At 44.5% G+C, this 23,177-nt stretch overlaps 1 protein-coding gene across 3 annotated transcripts in view; it reads right to left on the minus strand.

Annotated features, from left to right (window-relative positions):
* The window catches only part of NEK7 (NIMA related kinase 7), a 176,622-nt gene that overhangs the window by 102,108 nt on the left and 51,337 nt on the right, over positions 1 to 23,177 (minus strand). For 2 of the 3 annotated variants that reach the window (XM_038745467.1, XM_038745466.1), the window contains one exon: positions 22,154 to 22,243. The exons of the other annotated variant lie outside the window; for it this stretch is intronic. In XM_038745467.1, the coding sequence (XP_038601395.1) occupies positions 22,154 to 22,243 (90 nt within the window). The remainder of the gene's footprint in view (positions 1 to 22,153; positions 22,244 to 23,177) is intronic. 3 annotated transcript variants of the gene reach the window in all.

Consider the following 23,177-nt stretch of genomic DNA (forward strand, 5'->3'; position numbering starts at 1 on the left):
TAGATTATGTCATTTGCAATCACAGATTAATGGCCTGAAGCTCTCTGGTTTCTTTCATAAGCAAGCAAAAGCAATACTTATCAAGCCATCTGGATGTTATATGGCAGTTGGGTTACTTCCAAAAGCAGATATTCACAGCAACCCCCAGATACCATTCTGTTAGACCCAGCTTTGAAGCTTAGGGTCTTCTGCCTTATTCCATACCTGAAAACTGAGAAATTTTCAGTTACGGCTCTCTAACTGCCATCCAGAGAGCTTTCTGACAAATTTTACATTTCTCCTCAAGGCCTTGAAAAACAAGTGTTCATCCATCCATCGGTCTTATTTATAGGGCACTTACCGTTTGAAGAGCACTGTATTAAGCACTTGGAAGAGTACAACACAACAATATAATAAACACATTCACTGCCCACAGCAAGCTTACAGTCTAGAGCGGGAGACAGACATTAATAATTAATGAACATTAATTAAGCGTTGCCTGAATTTCAAAATAAATCAAGGCACCTCAGGGGCATGACCCTGAAAGCCAAAGCATATAGAAAACAGAAGCAACATTCATTCATTCAATTGTATTTATTGAGCGCTTACTGTGTGCAGAGCACTGTAATAATCAGTCATATTTATTGAGCCCTTACTGTGTGCAGAGCACTGTACTAAGCGCTTGGGAAGTACAAGTTGGCAATATATAGAGACAGTCCCTACCCAACAGTGGGCTCACAGTCTAAAAGGGGGAGACAGAGAACAGAACCAAACATACTAACAAAATAAAATAAATAGAATAGATATGTACAAGTAAAATAAATAAAGTAATAAATATGTACAAACATATATACATATACACAGGTGCTGTGGGGAAGGGAAGGAGGTAAGATGAGGGGGATGGAGAGGGGGACGAGGGGGAAATGTAATAAGCGTTTCGAATGTACAATTTTGCAACAAAGAGAGACAATCCCTGCCCACAATGGGCTAACAGTCCAGAATGGGGGAGACAGACACAAAAACAAGTAAACAGTCATCAATAGCATCAACATAAATGAATAGAATTACAGATATATATACACATCAGAACAAGTAAAGAGGCATTAATATAAATAAATAGAATTACAGATATGTACAAATATATACAAGTGCTGTGGGGCAGGGAGGGGGGTTAGAGCAAACGGGGCAAGTCGTGGTGATGGGGAGGGAAGGGGGAGCTGAGGAAAAGGGGGGCTTAGTCTGGGAGGCCTCCTGGAAGCTTAACGGAGGCTATACAAGTTAGAAGTTAAAATAGGTAAAGTCCCTACAAGTAGAGGTCCAAGGATCAATATGTTATTACCAATCAAATCTCAAGATGCCCCTCTAGACTGTAAGCTTGTTGAGGTCCGGGCACATGTCTATTATCTCTGTTGTACTGTATCCTCCCAAGTGCTCTACGCACAGTAAGTGCTCAATAAATACCACTGATTGGTTGACTGAGTGAGGTTTTCTTTCGGAATATAGAAAATCAGCGGAAAGCCGCATGGGAAGCAGTGTGGCTCAGTGGAAACAGCGTGGGCTTTGGAGTCAGAGGTCGTGGGTTCAAAATCCCGGCTCTGCCAGTTGTCAGCTGTGTGACTTTGGGCAAGCCACTTAACTTCTCTGGGCCTCAGTTACCTCATCTGTAAAATGGGGATTAAGACTGTGAGCCCCCCGTGGGACAACCTGACCACCTTGTAACCTCCCCAGCGCTTAGAACAGTGCTTTGCACATAGCAAGTGCTTAATAAATGCCATCCTTATAATATTATTATTATTATATAAATCTCCTGTTTGGAAATTTAGTAACACATCTCGCATCTTCAGCTAAAGAGAGTCAGAAGGCAAGCTAAACCCAATGTCAATTAAGACTTAAATAGGGGAAGTGCAGCAGGCATTGCTCACTTATACACTTCTGACTTAATAATAATAATAATAATGATAATAATGATGGCATTTATTAAGCGCTTACTATGTGCAAAGCACTGTTCTAAGCGCTGGGGAGGTTACACGGTGATCAGGTTGTCCCACAGGGGGCTCACAGTCTCAATCCCCATTTTACAGATGAGGTAACTGAGGCACAGAGAAGTTAAGTGACTTGCCCAAAGTCACACAGCCGACAGTTGGCAGAGCTGGGATTTGAACCCATGACTTAAGCATATCCACCCTTATGACTTCAGAATATTGGGTGTGTTCGCGATCCATAATGGCGCTGTTCCCATGGCTTACTTAGCGGCGGATGATCTTCACTTGAGTCGGAGCCAATTCTTGTAAATCCAAAGAGAATTACGCTTTATATAGTAAAGCTGTGATAAGACTGATAGGTAGTCTAAACTCTTCTGCTATTACAGATAAGTGCAAAATACACATTGAGTTTATGGAAGAAAGATGAAAATAAGCAACATCGCCTGGGAGTCCGAAGGTTGTGGGCTTTAATCCTGGGTTTGCCGCTCGTCTGCTGTGTGACTTTGGGCAAGTCACTTCGCTTCTCTGTGACTCAGTTACCTCCGCTGTAAAATGAGGATTGAGACTGTGAGCCCCATGTGGGACAGAGGCTGTGACCAGCCCGATTTGCTTGGATCCACCCCAGCGCTTAGTACAGAGCCTGGCACACAGTAAGCATTTAAATAACACAATTGTTATTATTATATTATCATTAATAGCAATTATAATAAGAGTTTGTTAAGAGCTTACTTTGTGCCAAGCACAGTAGTGAGTACTTGGATAAAAGCGCAATCAGATCACACATGGGACTCACAGTCTAAGCACGAAGAAGAACAGTTAATGAAACCTCATTTTGTGGATGAGGGCACTGAGGCACAGAGAAGTGAAGGCACTTGCCCAAGGACACACAGCAGAGAAGCAGCAGAGCCTGGATTAGATCAGCATGGCTCAGTGGAAAGAGCCCGGGCTTTGGAGTCAGAGGTCATGGGTTCAAATCCCGGCTCTGCCAATTGTCAGCTGGGTGACTTTGGGCAAGTCACTTCACTTCTCTGTGCCTCGGTTACCTCATCTGTAAAATGGGGATTAAGACTGTGAGCACCCCCATGGGACAACCTGATCACCCTGTAAACTTCCCAGCACTTAGAACAGTGTTTTGTACATAGTAAGTGCTTAATAAATGCCATTATTATTATTATTATTATTATTATTATTATTATTATTATTATTATTATTATTCTGACTTCCAGGCCTGTGCTCCACTAGACCACGAAGCAGCGTGGCTCAGTGGAAAGAGCCCGGGCTTTGGAGTCAGAGGTCATGGGTTCAAATCCCGGCTCCGCCAATTGTCAACTGTGTGACTTTGGGCTAGTCACTTCTCTGGGCCTCAGTTACCTCATCTGTAAAATGGGGATTAAGACTGTGAGCCCCACATGGGACAACCTGATCGCCTTGTATCCCCCCAGTGCTCAGAACAGTACTTTGCACATAGTAAGCGCTTAACAAATACCATCATTATCATTATTATTCTCAAAGTCTTTGTCTTAAATTTAAATTTAGTATGCACCTTGAACTGCATAAAACTGAGTAATCAGCATCATCAGCATCATCATCATGACATCTGTTATGCACTTACTACGTGCCAGACGCTGGTCTAAGCGCTAGGATGGATACAAGATGATTGGGTTGGACACAGTCCCCGTCCCACACAGGGCTCACAGGCTTACTCCCCATTTTACAGATGAAGTAACTGGGGTATGGAGAAGTGAAGGGACTAGTCCAAGTAGTAATGAGCCGAGTCAAAAACTGTAAAACAAAAATTGTTTAGACAAAAGTATGGGCCAATTTGTTGCCATAATATAAAGCAGGTTTACATCAATTGACTAAATTGGTCTCAAGTTTCTCTTGCTACTCATATGTCATTTATGGCTTAGTATTACTAAGGCTTCCCTAATTTTCAGATGCTTGCATAACAATAGGTAGCTCCAAGGAAGTCAGAAAGGATTAAATGATGAAGCTGATAAAAGCTGCTGCATGATTTTTGGTAATTACTATGAACAGTGAAAAAAATGACTAAATACTTGGCTTCATGGTTTATGAGCACATTAAAGTAATGAGTCACCTGAAAATATCCTCCATAAATTCCTTCTCTTCACATGTGAAAACATGCAGATCTTGGAGGCTCAAGTGCAAATATATATCATGGACAATATGACTATTTTTCCTTAGTTTCAGACCTTTTTTATTTATTGCCAAATAGGATGCCCCTATCATTATTAATAATAATAATAATGGTATTTGTTAAGCGCTTACTATGTGCAAAGCACTGTTCTAAGTGCTGGGGGGATACAAGGTGATCAGGTTGTCCCACATGGGGCTCACAGTCTTAACTGAGGCACAGAGAAGTTAAGTGACTTGCCCAAAGTCACACAGCCGACAAGTGGCAGAGCCAGGATTAGAACCCAGGACCTCTGACTCCCAAGCCTGGGCTCTTTCCACTGAGCCACGCTGCTTCTCCAGTGCAAGAAACAATTTACAGTTTAAAGAACTCCAGTAAGTATGAGTTTATTTCTTTCTCAGAAGTTCACATGTTCTCCCCAAAACCACTACGGTAAACAAGAGTAATTTAACAAGAAACTAATAAATGTGATTTGTTTTTTGTCATCCGTCTCCCCACTTCTAGACTGTGAGCCCGTCGTTGGGTAGGGATTGTCTCTATTTGTTGCCAAATTGTACTTTCCAAGTGCTTGGTACAGTGCGCTGCACACAGTAAGCGCTCAATAAATTAGAGAAGCAGCGTGGCTCAGTGGAAAAGAGCCCAGGCTTTGGAGTCGGAGGTCATGGGTTCAAACCCCGGCTCTGCCAATTGTCAGCTGTGTGACTTTGGGCAAGTCATTTCACTTCTCTGGGCCTCAGTTACCTCATCTGTAAAATGGGGACTAAGACTGTGAGCCCTACGTGGGACAACCTGATCACCTTGTAACCTCCCCAGCCCTTAGAACAGTGCTTTGCATATAGTAAGCACTTAATAAATGCCATTATTATTATAATAAATAGGATTGAATGAATGAATGAATGAATGAATGAATGGTCATTAGCATGTTACACTTAATGCAAAAAGATAGTGACTGTAGTATTTGCTAAGCACTTACTAAGCACTGGGGTAGATACAAGATAATTGGTCAACTCACCTGCCAATACTACATACCCTAGACTGTAAGCCCGCTGTTGGGTAGGGACCATCTCTAGATGTTGCCGACTTGTACTTCCCAAGCGCTTAGTACAGTGCTCTGCACACAGTAAGCGCTCAACAAATACGATTGAATGAATGAATGAATTCAATCAATGGTCTTTATTGAGTGTTTACTATGTGCATTACACTGTACTAAGTGCTTGGGAAAGCAGCATGAGAGGCATAATGGCTTAGTGGAAAGAGCATGGATTTAGGAGTCAGAGGTAATGGGTTCTAATCCTGGCTCCGCCACTTGTCTGCTGTGTGACCTTAGGCAAGTCACTTCTCTTCTTGGTGCCTCAATTACCTCATCTGTAAAATGGGGATTAAGCCTGTGAGCCTCACCGGGGACAACCTGACTACCCTGTATCTACCCCAGCGCTTAGAACAGAGTTCGGTACATAGTATGCGCTTAACAAATACCAACATTATTATTATTATTATTATTATTATTAATCAATCAATAATAATTATTATTATTATTGTTACAATATTCATTCATTCATTTAATTGTATTTACTAAGCACTTATTGTGTGCAGAGCACACAGCATACAGCAATATAAGACATGTTCCCTGCCCATGACTAGTTTACAGTCTAGAGGGGAAGACAGACATTAAGTAATATACATGAGTAATTTATAAAATATCATTTAAAAATATGTTAGAAAGTTTATGGATGGGGGGGGTTATGGTATTTTTTAAGCACTTACTATGCACCAGGCACTGTACTAAGCCCTGGGGTAAATGCAAGTTTGTCAGGTTGGATGAAGTCCTGATAATAATAATAATAGTGATGGCATTTATTATGCGCTTACTATATGCAAAGCACTGTTCTAAGTGCTGGGGAGGTTACAAGGAGATCAGGTTGTCCCACAGGGGGCTCACAGCCTTAATCCCCATTTTACAGATGAGGGAACTGAGGCACGGAGAAGTTAAGTGACTTGCCCAAAGTCACACAGCTGACAGTTGGCAGAGCAGGGATTTGAACCCATGACCCCTGACTCCAAAGCTCGTGCTCTTTCCACTGAGCCATGCTGCTTCTCTGATCCCAAGTGGGGCTCACAATCTTAATCCCCATTTTACAGATGAGGTAACTGAGACACACAGAAGCAAAGTGACTTCCCCAAGGGCACAAAAGTGGCAGAGAACCCAGTTCCTTCTGATTCCCAGGCCTATGGGTGAGGCGGTGAAGCAAATATCAAATGCCGACATATCCAAATGCCTATAGAACAATGCAGAAGGGGGAGCGAGGTTGGGAAAAGAAGACTTATCTGGGGAGGACCACTGCAGGAGCTGCGACATTAATAATGCTTTGAAGGGAGAGAGAGGGGGTGGTTTGGCAGATAGGGAGAGGGAGGAAGTTCTAAGCTAAGGTGAGGGCATGGGAAAGGGGTCAGTGGCAAGAGAGATGAGACTGTAATCAGCAGCACGGCCTAGAGGAAAGCACACAGGCCCGGTAGTCAAAGGATCTGGGTTCTAATCACAGCTCCACCACTTGTCTGCTGTGTGACCTTGGGAAAGTCACTTGACTTCTCTGTACCTTAATTCCCTCATCTGCAAAATGGAAATTCAATTCCAAGTCTCCCTCTTACTTTGACTGTGAGCCCCATGTGGGATCTGATTATCTTGTATAATAATAGTAATGGTGGCATTTATTAAGCGCTTACTATGTGCAAAGCACTGTTTTAAGCGCTGGGGGGGATACAAGGTGATCAGGTTGTCCCACGTGGATCCCCATTTTTCAGATGAGGTAACTGAGGCTCAGAGAAGCTAAGTGACTTGCCCAAGGTCACACAGCAGACATGTGGCAGAGCTGGGATTCGAACCCATGACCTCTGACTCCCAAGCCCGGGCTCTTTCCACTGAGCCACGCTGCTTCTCTAAATAAATAATGATGGCATTTGTTAAGCACTTACTATATGCAAAGCACTGTTCTAAGCACTGGGGGGAATACAAGGTGATCCGGTTGTCCCACGTGGGGCTCACAGTCTTCATCTCCATTTTTCAGATGAGGTAATTGAGGCCCAGAGAAGTGAAGGGCCTTGCCCAAAGTCACACAGCTGACAAGTGGCAGAGACGGAATTCAAACCCATGACCTCTGGCTTCCAAGCCCGGGCTCTTTCCACTGAGGCATGCGGCTTCTGCTCTACCCCAGCGCTTAGTAAAGTGCTTAAATACCATAATTATTCATCATTTATTATTTTCAGGGCACAGTGAGTAAACTGGAGCTACAGGAGTGGAGTGTGCGGGATGGCCTGTAGCAGGAGATCAGTGAGGTGAGGGAGGATGGGGTGAGCTGAAGACTGTGAGCCCACTGTTGGGTAGGGACTGTCTCTATATGTTGCCAATGTGTACTTCCCAAGCGCTTAGTACAGTGCTCTGCACATAGTAAGCGCTCAATAAATACGATTGATGATGATGATTGCTTTAAAGCCAACTGTCAGGAATTTCTGTTTGATGTGGAGGTTGATGAACAGCCACTCGAGGTTCTTGAAGAGTGGGGAGCCACTGACTGAACATTTCCGTTGAAAAATGATCAGTGTAGCAATGTGAAGTATGGACTAGAGTGGGGAGAGACAGGAGGCTAGGAGGTCAGCAAAGAGGCGGATGAAGTAATCAAGGCCGAGTAGGATAAGTGCTCGGGTCAGCGGAATACCAGTTTGAATGGAGAGGAAGGGGCAGATTTTACCAATTCATTCATTCATTCATTCACTCATTCATTCATTCACTCATTCAATCATATTTAATGAGCGCTTCCTGTGCGCAGAGCACTGTACTAAGCGTTTGGGAAGTACAAGTCAGCAACATATAGAGACAGTCCCTACCCAACAATGGGCTCACAGCCTAGAAGGGGGAGACAGACAACAAAACAAAACATGTAGATAGGTGTCAAAATCGTCAGAACAAATAGAATTATAGCTATATGCACATCATTAACAACATAAATATAATAGTAAATATGTACAAGTAAAATAAATAAATCTGTACAAATATATACAAGTGCTGTGGGGAGGGGAAGGAGGTAGGGCAGGGGGTGGGGTGGGGAGGAGGAGCCCTACTGAGAGCTCACCTCCTCCAGGATGCCTTCCCAGACTGGGCCCCCTTTTTCCTCTTTCCAAGTGCTTAGTACAGTGTTCTGCACATAATAAGCGCTCAATAAATATGACTGAATGAATGAAGGAATGAGAGGGAAAAGGGGGCTCAGTCTGGGAAGGCCTCCTGGAGGAGGTGAGCTCTCAGGAGGTCTTTGAAGGGAGGAAGAGAGCTAGCTTGGCAGATGTGTGGAGGGAGGGCATTCCAGGCCCGGGGGATGACGTGGGCCGGGGGTCGATGGTGGGACAGGCGAGAACGAGGCCCAGTGAGGAGGTTAGCGGCAGAGGAGCGGAAGGTGCGGACTGGGCTGGAGAAGGAGAGAAGAGAGGTGAGGTAGGAGGGGGCGAGGGGATGGAGAGATTTGAAGCCTAGAGTGAGGAGTTTCTGCTGTAGGAGAGAAGGGAGGTGAGGTAGGAGGGGGCGAGGTGATGGAGAGATTTGAAGCCAAGGGTGAGGAGTTTCTGCTTGACTCGAAGGTTGATAGGTAGCCACTGGAGATTTTTGAGGAGGGGAGTAACATGCCCATAGCGTTTCTGCACGAAGATGATCCGGGCAGCAGCGTGAAGTATAGACTGAAGTGGGGAGAGACAGGAGGATGGGAGATCAGAGAGGAGGCTGATGCAGTAATCCAGTAGGGATACGATGAGAGATAGGGTTTTTTTTTTAGGATAGGGGATAAGTAAGCATGTTTGAACGTAGTGGGGTAGCCATTGAAAAGTAAACAGCTGAAGGTGGTAGTCAAGGAGGGAAGAAGGCAGGGGGTGAGTGGTTTAAAACTGTATGAAGGGATGGGTTGAGAAGCACAGGTGGAGGGGGTAGATTTAGAGAGGAGACGAGAGATTTCATCTTGATTTACTGGAGGGAATACATGGAGAATTCAAGAGGGTGGGGTTTGGGGGGGGGGGCGGATTGGAGAGGAGTAGGGGAAACTGATGGTTTTAATTTTGTTGAAAAGTATGTGGCCAGGTCATAAGGGGAAAGAGGTGGTGGGTCCGGGGAGGCAGGAGGTTAAAGGAGGGAGTTAAATGTCTGGAACAGCTAGTGCTCACAATCTAAGTCAGAGGAAGAACAGGTATTGAATTCCCATTTTGCAGATGAGGGAACTGAGGTTCAGAAAAGTGAAGTGACTTGCCCAAGGTCACACAGCAGACAAGTGGCAGAGCAGGGATTAGAACCCAGGCTCTCCTGACTCCCACGCCCATGCTCTTTCCACTAAGCCACACCGCTTCTCACAAGTGAGAGTATTTTTTAAATCATGGAAGACAGTTCACTGGTTAAACTATCAAGCCAACTAAGGCACTCCTTGCTCCACAGACGTTATGGAAAAACCAGGCTTGGTTTGCTTTTTTTCAAAGCTTGTCCAATATTTGTGGCCAGGGATTTGGCAGATAAATGCCATAGTCTATTGTCTGTTATGCTTTGTCTGGGTTATTGGATAAAGAAACAGACAGAAAATGCACTAAAATCAACCACAAACCACTGACATACTCATTTATTTTGACAAAGATTTAAGGGCATTATTTCCTAATTAGTCCCAACATTAAAGGCCTCAGTTTATACCTAACCATAATTGGATTGGATTATTTCAATTTTCTATCACCAGGTCACGTTTCAGATTCTACAACTTTTTGTTCAAGCATCTACTGGGATAAAGGAGAAGCAGTGCATGAGGAAATGGACTGTTAGATGGATTGTGTTCGATTTGATTATTAGTGTTTAGAACAGTGTTTGGCATATCCTAAGTGGTTAATAAATTCCATAATTATGGTAAATCATCATCATCATCATGGTATTTATTAAGCACTTACTATGTGCAAAACACTGTTCTAAGTGCGGGGGGGTGGGATACAAGGTGATCAGGTTGTCCTACGTGGAGCTCACAATCTTAATCCAAAGCAGCGTGGCTCAGTGGAAAGAGCACGGGCTTTGGAGTCAGAGGTCATGGGTTCGAATCCCGCTCCGCCACATGTCTGCTGTGTGACCTTGGGCAAGTCACTTAACTTCTCTGAGCCTCAGTTACCTCATCTGTAAAATGGGGATTAAGATTGTGAGCCCCACGTGGGACAACCTGATCACTTTGTATCTCCCCAAGCACTTAGAACAGTGCTTTGCACATAGTAAGTGCTTAACAAATGCCAACATCATTATTATTATTATTATTATTATTATTATTTTACAGATGAGGTAACTGAGGCACAGAGAAGCGAAGTGACTTCATTCATTCAATCGTATTTATTGAGCGCTTACTGCATGCAGAGCATTGTACTAAGAGCTTGGGAAGTACAAGTTCGCAGCATATAGAGACAGTCCCTACCCAACAGTGGGCTCACAGTCTAGAAGGGGGAGACAGAGAACAAAACAAAACATATTAACAAAATAAAATAAATAGAATATGTACAAATAAAACAGAGTAATAAATATGTACAAACATATATACATATATACAGGTGCTATGGGGAGGGGAAGGAGGTAAGGCGGGGGGGTGGGGGGGAGAGGAAGGAGGGGGCTCAGTCTGGGAAGGCCTCCTGGAGGAGGTGAGCTCTCAGTAGGGCTTTGAAGGGAGGAAGAGAGCTAGCCTGGCGGATGTGCGGAGGGAGGGCATTCCAGGCCAGGGGGAGGACGTGGGCCATGGGATGACGTGACTCGCCCAAAGTCACACAGCTGACAAATGGCAGAGCTGGGATTAGAACCCATGACCTCTGACTCCCACTCTTTCCACTGAGCCTTGCTGCTTGGCTCCTTTTATCCTCGCCCCAATCCCATTCCAGCCCAGTCTGCCCACTTTGCTCCTCCAACACCAACCTACTTACTGTGGCCTCCATCTCATCACTGTGACCATCAACTCCTTGCTCATGCCCTCCCTCTTGTCTGGAACTCCTTCCACTTCATAACTGACAGACCGCCACTCCCCACCATCTTCAAAGCCCTGCTAAAAATATACCTCCTCCAGGAAGCCTTCCCAGAATAATCTCTCACCTCCCCACTCTATTTTCCTACCCTCGTGGGTCACCAATGCACTTGAGTCCGTACCCCTTAAACAATTCAGTGCACATCCAACCCCAACCCCAAAGCACTTACGCACAAACGTTATATTCTGTTGCTTCTCCAACCTGTAATTTATTTTAATGTCCTTCTCTCCCACTACACTGTAAACTCGTTAAGTTCAAGAATAATGTCCATTCTTGATGTCTATTCTTAATGTTAACTCTATTGTACTTTCCCAAGCCTTTAGTACTGTGCTTGGGCACACATTAAGCACTAATTACCACTGACTGATTGAAACACAGGAAGCCATTCCTTGGGTGCTTGATGCAAAACGGAAGATAAAAACCATATTAAGAAATGATGAAATCCGGATGCAAAATTATATTTCATTAATTTATGGACTCAGTTCCTACCACAAGTACAGGGTAGGGCCACAGGGAAGTTTATACTGAGAGCAAAAAGCTTCCCCTGGCTCATCCAAAGCCTAAGACATTTTATAAAGGATGAAATTCCCTCTAGAGTCTAAGCTCCTTGTGAGGGGGAAATGTGCTCACCAACCTTGTTTTAGTGTATGCTCCCAAGAACTTAGTACAAGTTCTTGCACCCAGGAAGCCCTCAATAAATACAATTAATGGAATGACTTATGAAATGGAGGTAAAAGGAGACAGAGGGGTCTTCTTTTGCCTCAGCACAAACTCAGAAACCTGAAAGTAGGAAGAAATTAAGAACACTATATCTGCAGTCATCTGATTTTCCCAACTGGGCTACCCACCAGGCTTGGGCATCTCTAGATGAGGAACTCTTGTGTTCAGGAACCCAACTTTTTGGACTGGAGAAGCAATACTTTCCAAGCACTTAGTACGGTGCTCTGCACACAGTAAGCGCTCAATAAATACGACTGAATGAATGAATAAAATGAATATGATCTAGTGGATAGAATACAGATCTGGGAGTCAGAAGAACCTTGGTTTAGTCATGGCTCTGCCACTGTCTCCTATATGACCTTAGGCAAGTCACTTCACTTCTCTGGGCCTCAGTTACTTCATCTGTAAAATGGGGATTAAGAGTATGAGCTCCTTGTGGGACAGGGACTGTGTCCAAGCTGATTTCCCCCCCAACCCTAGCACTTAGAACAGTGCTTTGCACATAGTAAGCACTTAAATGCCATTATTATTATTATTATTATTATTAACTATGGCTCAGTGGAAAGAGCCCAGGCTTTGGAGTCAGAGGTCGTGGGTTCAAATCCCGGCTCTGCCAATTGTCAGCTGTGCGACTTTGGGCAAGTCACTTAACTTCTCTGTGCCTCAGTTCCCTCATCTGTAAAACGGGGATTGACTGTGAGCCCCACATGGGACAACCTGATCACCTTGTATCCCCCCAGCGCTTAGAACAGTGCTTTGCACATAGTAAGTGCTTAACAAGTACCATCATTATTATTATTATCATTATTATTATTATTACCCCAGCATTTAGAACAGTGTTCGGTGCACACGAAGCGCTTAACAAAGACCATAAAAAAAAAAGAACCTGAGCTGAGTGCAAACTGGGAATCCTAAGGGGATGAGAATGGGGAAAGTATCTCACATACATACACACGGACATATATATGCACACACGGAAAAAAAATATCATGGGATTGAGCACATATGAGGTTGGAGAGAGGACTCACAAACATACAAAGGAACAGAAAGACATCCAGGGAAAACAGTCAGACCTTAGTAGGGAAACTACTGGAAACATGTCTATCAACTCTGTGATATTGTACTCTCCGAAGCACTTAGCACAGTATTCAGCACACAGTAAGTGCTCAGTGAAAATGATGATTGAATCATTGCTTGAAACCAGGATCCGCGCTTAGTACAGTGCTCTGCACACAGTAAGTGCTCAATAAATACGATTGATTGATCCTCAAGGCCTGGAGCACCTGTTTCCTACTGAGGTTGTGACAGGAGTGAATCCATTCATTCAACTGTATTTATTGAGCACTTACTGTGTGCAGAGCTCTATACTAAGCGCTTGGAGACTACAATTCAGAATGTCCAGCCAACATTCTTCTTACTGTTAAAAGAGAAGCAAATTGCCCAAAAGGCTGTGGATAAGAAGCCTAAGGCTTTGACGGAGGGAAATCTCTCTCTCTCAAAGGTGGTGTCTCCATCCCACTCCTGTCTGTAGCCATATGTTAAACTTAATTAGAAACACAGTACTGTTGTATTAAGAACATCAGCAATGACCAACAAAAACTCCTACTGGGCAGAACAATAACCAACGTAGAGGCAGCACAACAAGTGGGTAAGAGACACGGGCTGTGTATTTTCACCTTTCAACGGAACAATCTTCAGAAACCTGGGGCCAAGCCAAAGTCATATTAGTCAAAAAAAAAAACCCACTTATGCAGTCTGAAGAGAATTAGGGTTAGAAACTTCTTCGGGAGGGAGGACCTGAGTAGGAATGGTAGTTTTTCAGAGTCCAAGAAAAGCAGTAAAGATGGTCTGAGTTTGGGAGTACCTAAATACCACCGGGGAGACACAACCGTTGTAACATTTTGTCAGTACAGATCCGGCTAAAACATCACAGTCTACCCCTCTCGTAAATGCACTGCTTGCTGAGAAGCAGTATGGATAAAGCGGATTAAGCTTGGGCCTGTACGTAAGAAGGACCTGTGTTCTAATCCCGGCTCCACCACTGGTCTGCTGAGGGATCTTGGGCAAGTCACTTCACTTCTCTGTGCCTCAGTTACCTCATCTGGAAAATAGGGATTAAGACGGTGGGACATTGACTGTGTCCAGCCTGATTAACTTGTATCTACCCTAGCACTTAGTACAGTGCCTGGTACATAGTAAGCGCTTAACAAATATCATTTAAAAAGATGTAAGGTAAGGGTAGAAGGTAAAAGAGCACCAAAGGCTTGTTGTTACTGCAGCCGGGGAGCCCAACTGAGTCTTGGGGTCTTACAGAAGCTACTGATCCTGGGCTGGCCTCTGAGGAGGGGGCCTTCTCCAAGGTGGGAAAGGGATCCCACCTTGGAAAGGTAGAAAGGAAAAGGGAGAAGCAGCATGGCTCAATGGAAAGAGCCCGGGCTTTGGAGTCAGAGGTCATGGGTTCAAATCCTGGCTCTGCCAATTGTCAGCTGTGTGACTAATTATCAGCTGTGTGACTTTGGGCAAGTCACCTAACTTCTCTGTGCCTCAGTTACCTCATCTGTAAAATGGGGATTAAGACTGTGAGCCCCACATGGGACAACCTGATCACCTTGTACCCTCCCCAGTGCTTAGAACAGTGCTCTGCACATAGTAAGCGCTTCACAATTACCAAAATTATTATTATTATTATCTATACATCCTCTCAGTTTCACTGAGGAGCAGCATGACCTAATGGATAGAGCATGGGCCCAGGAGGCAGAAGGTCACGGGTTCTAATCCCAGCTCCACCACTTGTCTGCTGCATGTGACCTTGGGCAAGTCACTTCACATCTCTGTGCCTTAGTTACCTCAGCTGTAAAATGGGGATTAATATTGTGAGTCCCACATGGGACAGGGACTGTGTCCAGCCCAACTTGCTTGTATCCACCCCAGTGCTTCTTATGGTGGCTGACCAATAGTAAGCACTTAACAAATACCATTATTATTATTGTTATTATTATGTACCAATCTATCCAACCAGGTAAAACCACAGAAGAGAAAGTTGCTAATCACCTCAGATGGGGGAGAGAAGGATCATGTGATTTGGAGTACAGATGGAGAATGAACCCAGGCAACTGTTTTCTACAAATGTTTGGGGTGAAGATCACATAGCCACTTTTTAGATAGCTGGTGTAAGCTTGTAGTCAGTCAATCAGTCACTGTATTTATGGAGCGCTTACTGTGAGCAGGGCATTGTACTAAGTGCTTGGGAGAGTACAATATAACAATGAATAGACACATTCCCTGCTCACAATGAGCTTAGTGTTCTATACAAAATAAGTGATCAAAATATACCACTGACTGTCTGATGGATAAGGGGATGTCTTTTAGGATTGCTTTTATGGTAGTTCAGTCTCTAATGGAGCGTTCCCTGAGTGAAACCTGAAAGTATAAACTGCTTGGCTGTATCTCTGGGACAGAGACCTAACTGCAAATAAGAGATGGCTCTCTTAAGACAGGAATAACATGAACAACTGATTGCATTTACCTGAGGTTCTGTGAATTGTTCAGATACTGAAACAAGGTTCTTAATCATTCATTCAATCATATTTATTGAGCACTTACTGGGTGCAAAGCACTGTACTAAGCACTTGGGAAGTACAAGTTGGCGACACATAGAGACGGTCCCTACCCAACAACAGGCTCAGGGTCTAGAAGGGGGAGACAGACAACAAAACATGTGGACGGGTGTCAAGTCATCAGAATAAATAAATTAAAGCTAGATGCACATCATTTACAAAATAAATAGAATAGTAAATATGAACAAGTAAAATAAATGGGGTAATAAATCTGTACAAACATATATACAGGTGCTGTGGGGAGGGGAAGGAGGTAGAGCAGGGGGATTGGGAGGAGGAGAGGAAAAAGGGGGCTCAGTCTGGGAAGGCCTCTTGGAGGAGGTGAGCTCTCAGTAGGGCTTTGAAGGGAGGAAGAGAGCTAGCTTGGCAGATGTGTGGAGGGAAGGCATTCCAGGCCAGAGGGAGGATGTGGGCCAGGGGTCGATGGTGGGACAGGCGAGAACGAGGTACGGTGAGGAGGTTAGTGGCAGAGGAGTGGAGGGTGCGGGCTGGGCTGGAGAAGGAGAGAAGGGAGGTGGAGTAGGAAGGGGCGAGGTGATGGACAGCCTTGAAGCTGACATCTACAATGTGGAACGCTGCCTCACCTTCCCTTTTGGGTTAAGAACAACAGATGAGCACAATGTCCTGATTAATGTGAAACCAGGTCACGACAACGGGAAGCAGGCTTGTTCAACACGAATACTTCACTCCCTTCATTTCTTCCACATCTTTTTAAGAGCCAGTGGTGACATTTTTAAATTTAATTTGAAGTCTAGTCACTAGGGGCAAACAAAAAGCCTAGCTATGTTCGCCACTTCACTTATTTTGGAAAATGATCTTGGTTTCATCAGTCAATCATTGAGGTCATCTTCAGAGACAGAAGTCAGTACCGTGATGGCAGTCAATACTTTGAGATGAAACTGGGTTCTGAAATCATGCCACAGGGAAGAGTTCTGTATAAGAGAGATCAAGTTTCCACAGAGATTACCACGTATTACTGTGGTATGGCTAGATTTTTAAGTACAAACGGATAACCAAGATATTTAGGGCAATTATCCAGTCCGCCTTTCTTAATAAGAGAGAGGTATTCCTAAGATACGGCTTGAACTTCTTTCCTAGACTTCCTGTTCTATTTCTGAAGGGGATTAGTTCAGTGGCTCCTCTGGACCAATTGGCAGAATAGAGGTGTTGTTTCAAGAAGCAGACAGTAAAAATGGCTACAGAAACAAACTACCTGGAATATTCCAAGAACTGGAGACGAAGGGAAAAATAAAAGTAAGAAAATCACTTGAGGGCTAACACCTATTAAATGGTAGACTTCCTGGGGAGGGAGGGCCAGGGTGACCCTCCTGGGAACGGTCAGGGGAGTCGGAAAGACTTGGGTTCCAATCCTGGGTCCTCCAGTCATCTTCCGTGGGACCCTGGACAAGTCACTTACTTCTCTGTGCCTCAGTTACCTCATCTGTAAAATGGCGATTAAGACGTGTGCCCCTTTTAGGACATGGACTGTGTCTAATCCAATTAGCTTGCATCTACCCTAGCATTTAGTTACAGTGCCTCGCATATAGTAAGCCCTGAACAAATGCTAACAAAAAAAAAAAATAGATGAAGCCTCTTTCTCCTTAATGGCCTGCTAGATTTCGGGATTTGAGAGGTGGAGGCTTCTATTTATTAATGTAGTGGGCAATCCACCTTCCGTGTTTATCTCTGGCTTGTGGTCTTGGCCTAGACTTCGCGGTATGTAAACTTCATAGGGACCGTCTCTATATGTTGCCAACTTGTACTTCCCAAGCGCTTAGTACAGTGCTCTGCATACAGTAAGCACTCAATAAATACGACTGAATGAATGCCTCACCTGCTTTAATTCTGCCTCTCATCCGCCTAGCAACAATACTTCTCCATCCTTACTGACTCCCATGCTTACCGAGTATGGCAGCTGTTTCAGACTTTTAACTCCTTCCTCAAATCACCTGTCCCTCTGCCCCAGATCTCCTGTCCTAATCAATCAAATAATAATAATAATGGTATTTGTTAAGTGCTTTCTATGTGCCAGGCACTCTACTAACTGCTGGGGAGGAGACAAACAAATTAGGTTGGACACAGTCCCTGTCCCACGTGGGGCTCACAGTCTCAATCCCCATTTGACAGATGAGGGAAGTGAGGTCCAGAGAAGTGAAGTGACTTGCCTAAGTTCACACAGCAGACAACTCAGCTGCCTTCGACACTGTGGACCACCCCCTTCTCCTCAACACACTACCCAACCTTGGCTTCACAGACTCCGTCCTCTCCTGGTTCTCCTCTTATCTCTCCAGCCATTCATTCTCAGTCTCCTTTGCAGGCTCCTTCTCCCCCTCCCATCCCCTTACTGTAGGGGTTCCTCAAGGGTCAGTTCTTGGTCCCCTTCTGTTCTCTATCTACACTCACTCCCTTGGTGAACTCATTCGCTCCCATGGCTTCACCTATCCTCTCTACGCTGACGACACCCAAATCTACACCTCTGCCCCTGCTCTCTCTCCCTCCCTTCAGGCTCGTGTCTCCTCCTGAACTCCATCTGGATGTCTGCCCGCCTTCTAAAACTCAATATGTCCAAGACTGAACTCCTTATCATCCCTCCCAAACTCTGAACTCTCCCTGACTTTTCCGTCACTGTAAACGGCACTGCCATCCTTCTCATCTCACAAGCCCGCAACCTTGGTGTCATCCTTGACACTGCCCTCTTGTTCACCCCTCACATACAATCCGTCACCAAAACCTGCCAGTTCACTTCCGCAACACTGCCAAGATCCGCCCTTTCCTCTCCATCCAAACAGCTACCTTGCTGGTTCAATCTCTCATCCTATCCCGACTGGATTACTGCATCAGCCTCCTCTCTGATCTTCCATCCTCCTGTCTCTCCCCACTTCAGTCTATACTTCACGCTGCTGCCCGGATCATCTTTGTGCAGAAACGTTCTGGGCATGTTACTCCCCTCCTCAAAATCTCCAGTGGCTACCAGTCAACCTACACATCAAGCAAAAACTCCTTGCTGTCGGCTTCAAGGCTGTCCATCACCTTGCCCCTTCCCACTTCACCTCCCTTCTCTCCTTCTCCAGCCCAGCCCGCACCCTCTGCTCCTCTGCTGCCACTAACCTCCTCACTGTGCCTTGTTCTCGCCTGTCCCGCCACTGACCCCCGGCCCACGTCCTGCCCCTGGACTGGAATACCCTCCCTCTCCACATCCGCCAAGCTTGCTCTCTTCCTCCCTTCAAAGCCTTACTGAGAGCTCACCTCCTCCAGGAGGTCTTCCCAGACTGAGCCCCCCTTTTCCTCTCCCCCTCCCCATCCCCCCCACCCTACCTCCTTCTTCTCCCCACAGCACCTGTATATATGTTTGTACAGATTTATTACTCTATTTATTTTACTTGTACGTATTTACTATTCTATTTATTTTGTCAATGATGTGCATCTAGCTTTACCTCTATTTATTCTGATGACTTGACACCTGACCACATGTTTTGTTTTGTTGTCTGTCTCCCCCTTCTAGACTGTGAGCCCGTTGTTGGGTAGGGACCATCTCTATGTGTTGCCAACTTGTGCTTCCCAAGCGCTTAGTACAGTGCTCTGTACACAATAAGTGCTCAATAAATATGATTGAATGAATGAATGAATGAAGTAGCAGTGCCAGGATTAGAATCCATGACTTTCTGACTCCCAGGCCTGTGCTCTATCTACTATCCCTTGCCACTTCTCTACTATGCCATGAGAACCATCACTCATATTTATTGAGCACTTTTTATGTGCAGAGGCACTGTACTAAGCGCTTAGGACAGTACAACATAACAGAGTTAGTAAAGACGTTCCCCGCTCAATCTTACAGTCTACAGGGGGAGTCATACATTAATATAAATGAATAAATTCCAGATATGAACCTAAGTACTGGAGGGCTGAGAAAGGGATGAATAAAGGGTACAAATCCAAGTGTAAGGGTGATGCAGAAGGGAGTGGGTGAAGAGAAAATAAAAGGGCTTAGTTGGGGAAGGCCTCTTGCAGGAGATGTACTTTGAATACGGCTTTGGATGTGGGGAGAGTGATCATCTTTAGGATATGATGATGATGACGATGATGGCATTTATTAAGCGCTTACTATGTGCAAAGCACTGTTCTAAGCGCTGGGGAGGTTACAAGGTGATCAGGCTGTCCCACGGGGGGCTCACAATCTTAATCCCCATTTTACAGATGAGGTAACTGAGGCACAGAGAAGTTAAGTGACTTGTCCAAAGTCACACAGCTGACAAGTGGCAGAGCTGGGATTAGAAACCATGACCTCTGACTCCCAAGCCTGCACTCTTTCCACTGAGTCATGCTACATCCAAATGGCTACTATATTGATCCAAGCACTTTAAATTTCCTGCCTTATGCTACATCCAAATGGCTACTATATTGATCCAAGCACTTTAAATTCCCTGCCTTTATTACTGCATCAGCCTCCTCGCTGACCACCTTGCCTCCTGTCTCTCCCCTCTCAAGTCCATACTTCACTCTGCGGCCCAGATCATTTTTCTAAAACAACGTTCAGATCATGTCTTTCCACTCCTCAAGAACCTTCACTAGTTGCCCAACTCATTCATTCAATTGTATTTATTGAGCGATTACTGTGTGCAGAGCACTGTACTAAGCCCAATCTACCTCCACAACAAACAGAAACTCTTTAGCATAAACTTGAAGGTACTCAATCTCTCCCTCCTGCTTAATCTCACTGATCTCTTCCTACAACTCAACTCCACTCCTCAGCCTCATCTATCCTGCCACCCAAGTTCTCCCTTTCTCCCTTGGGCCTGGAACTCCCTCCTCCTTTATATCAAGCAGTCCGCCACTCTTCCCATCTTCAAAACCTTCCTAAAATCACATCTCCTCCAAGAGGTCAGCTCAACCCTGCCTCACGAAACCCATGTAACTGTTATACTTTTTTATTTCCCTTATCCCTTACCTATTTTAAGTCTGTCTTCCCCCATAGACTGTAAGGTCCTTGTGGGATTGCATCTACCAACTCTATTTCATTGTATTTTCCCAAATACTTCAAATAGTGTCCTGCACACAGTAAGTGCTCAATAAATACCACTGATTAAGTGATTGATCGATATTCCTCTCTCAGCAAAAGGAATGAGATGGTTATAACTACTCTGAAAACATGGAACCCACTTCTACCCCTGCCTCAACTAGGCTTTTTTCTGTCGGGGTAGATGATATTGGTAGAAGCTTAAATATAATAATAATAATAATAGTAATTGTGGTATTTTTTAAGCGCTTACTGTCAGGAGTGGATACAAACAAAGAGTGTTGGAAACAATCCCTGTCCCAAGTGGGGCTCACAATCTCGGTCCCTATTTCACAGATGAGGTAACCAAGGCACAGAGAAGTGAAGTGACTTACCCAAGAGTACACAGCAGAACAGTGATACAAATAATAAATCTGTCAATCTTATTTCAGAAAGGCCAGGTGTATTTCAAAACATATATTCAGCTTCCAGGAGTCATTGTTAATAATAAATAATAATAATTGTAATAATAATAATAATAATAATATTTGTTAAGCTCTTACTATATGTCAAGCACTGCTCTAAGCTCTGGGGTAGATACAAGCTAATCAGGTTGGACACAGACCCTGTCCTTCATAGCGCTCACAGTCTTAATCCCCATTTTACAAATGAGGCAACTGAGGCACAGAAGAGTAAAGTGACTTGACCAAGGTCACACAGCAGACAAGTGGTAGAGCAGGGATTAGAAAGCAGGTCCTTCTGACTCCCAAGCTCATGCTCTATCCACTAGGCCACGCTGCTCCTTGAATATCTTTATTAAACCCACAGACTTTGGACAAAGTTGTCTTTTGATGTCCACCACATGTCGGTAGGCAGAGATGTAATCTCAGCTCTCCAAGTGTCTGAATTTGAAGGAGATGGCTGTTCATCTTCTCATCTTCAACTGTTACAGTTCCTAAAACAGACTCAAAACTAGTCAGGTTCTTCACAAGAGCCCAAAAGGTCTTTTAAGGCTGGACAACAAAGATTTGATGATAGTGTCAAAGCTGTTGTCTTGAAAAATGGTTCAGTGGTAGGCCATGGCAGGCCTAATTTAAGTTAACTCATGCCACCGTTACCAACTACTTTGGGTTTCTGGAATCAAGCCAATTGTGGTATGTCTTGATCACACTCCTGAGTGCATCTGACTTAATGAAAGGTTTCAAAGTTTCCTAAGGGAGGGTGTAAATGTCCACATTTCCCATCTCCTCCACCAATTTCTTCAAGGAGATCATTCCAGACCCCCTACTCAGGATTATCTAGCCCCTGAAAAGATCAGTGTCTTTCCCAAGTCAAGAGAGGTACGCTAGGATGCTTCTAATATGGCTTCATCGTCTTTATTACGCTCACATGCCATCTTCGCCCTAGTCCTGTGATTCACTGGGTAAAATGTCGGACTATCTTCCGAAAAGGAAAAGAGCGTCAGCATCGACTGCGGCTGTGTGACCGTAAGAAGAAGTGTTTACAGGATCCCTCCATTTGCTTTCAACCACCTAAGGACTCGGAAAGAGAGAGCCTGTCTCTTTGACGGCTTTTCTTGGACTTCCTGGACAGCATCAGGGAACCTTATTTTTGATTGCCTTGCCACTGAAACGTGTAAGGCAGAACTCACCAGGTTCATCTTTGGCAAAAGGGTATCAAACAGGCTGAGCACTTGCATACCTCCCAGGTCCTGGTCGATGCCATGGTGTTCTAGATTTACCTGAAGCCACAAGGTGGTGAAGAGAAGAAAAAGGATAAAGGCATTTGAAGAAAAAAAAAAATACCTAGTCGTGTGAATTATGGCCATTTTATGGGAGAATGCAAATGACTTCATCAATAAGCAAATACTCTGGCCTATTTTCATATTAATTAGTTAAGCCTAAGATGTACAGGATTATTCAAGCATGAGAACTGACACAACCTCACTGACTATACGCCACCGAGTACGTGGAAGACAAAGGAGATGTTTGCTTGCCATTTCTCGCCCCTACACCCGCAGAAAGCAAAAAGGGGCAAGTCTTTACAAAGTTGGCTAGAGTTCTTCCAGAACAAGAAGGCAAGATGGGACACAAACACACAGATCTACTACCCCACTTTTCCCCAGAAGCGGTAAATGCCACCGTGCAAGGCTTGAGGAGAGAAAAGAAGCAAGACTAAAAGAAGGGGTTGGATCTCTGGCTGGGAAGTAAGGCGGGGAGAACACTCTCCATTTTCCACCGACACTCACTTCAGCTGTTCATCTGGGTAGGAGAGGAGTTGAGAAGAGTGATGTCAATTGGCCTGCGACCTTGAACTAGCTTTTCATCTTTAGGTTTTTTTTTTTTTTTGCACAAGTGAATAAGTGTGCTTGTGATGAGGAGAGAGTCTGTAAGCTTGTTATGAGCAGGAAAGGTGTCTGCTTGTTGTTATATTGTACGCTCCCAACCGCTTTGTACAGTGCTCTGCACACAATAAGGACTCAAAAAATCCACCAGAATGAATGAATTCTAATCTGGATGCTCCCTTCTGTCAGGATCTCTAAAGAAGATTCCATGTTCACATGTGGTTAATGAGGGATCCCAAATAACCAGCCCTAGAGAGAGATGGGCACAATGTGGCCCGGGAATGGGTCTGTTTATTGTTATATTGTAATAATGATAATTAATAATTGTGGT

The sequence above is a fragment of the Tachyglossus aculeatus genome, chromosome 4, assembly GCF_015852505.1.
Source record: "Tachyglossus aculeatus isolate mTacAcu1 chromosome 4, mTacAcu1.pri, whole genome shotgun sequence".
Lineage (NCBI taxonomy): Eukaryota > Metazoa > Chordata > Mammalia > Monotremata > Tachyglossidae > Tachyglossus > Tachyglossus aculeatus.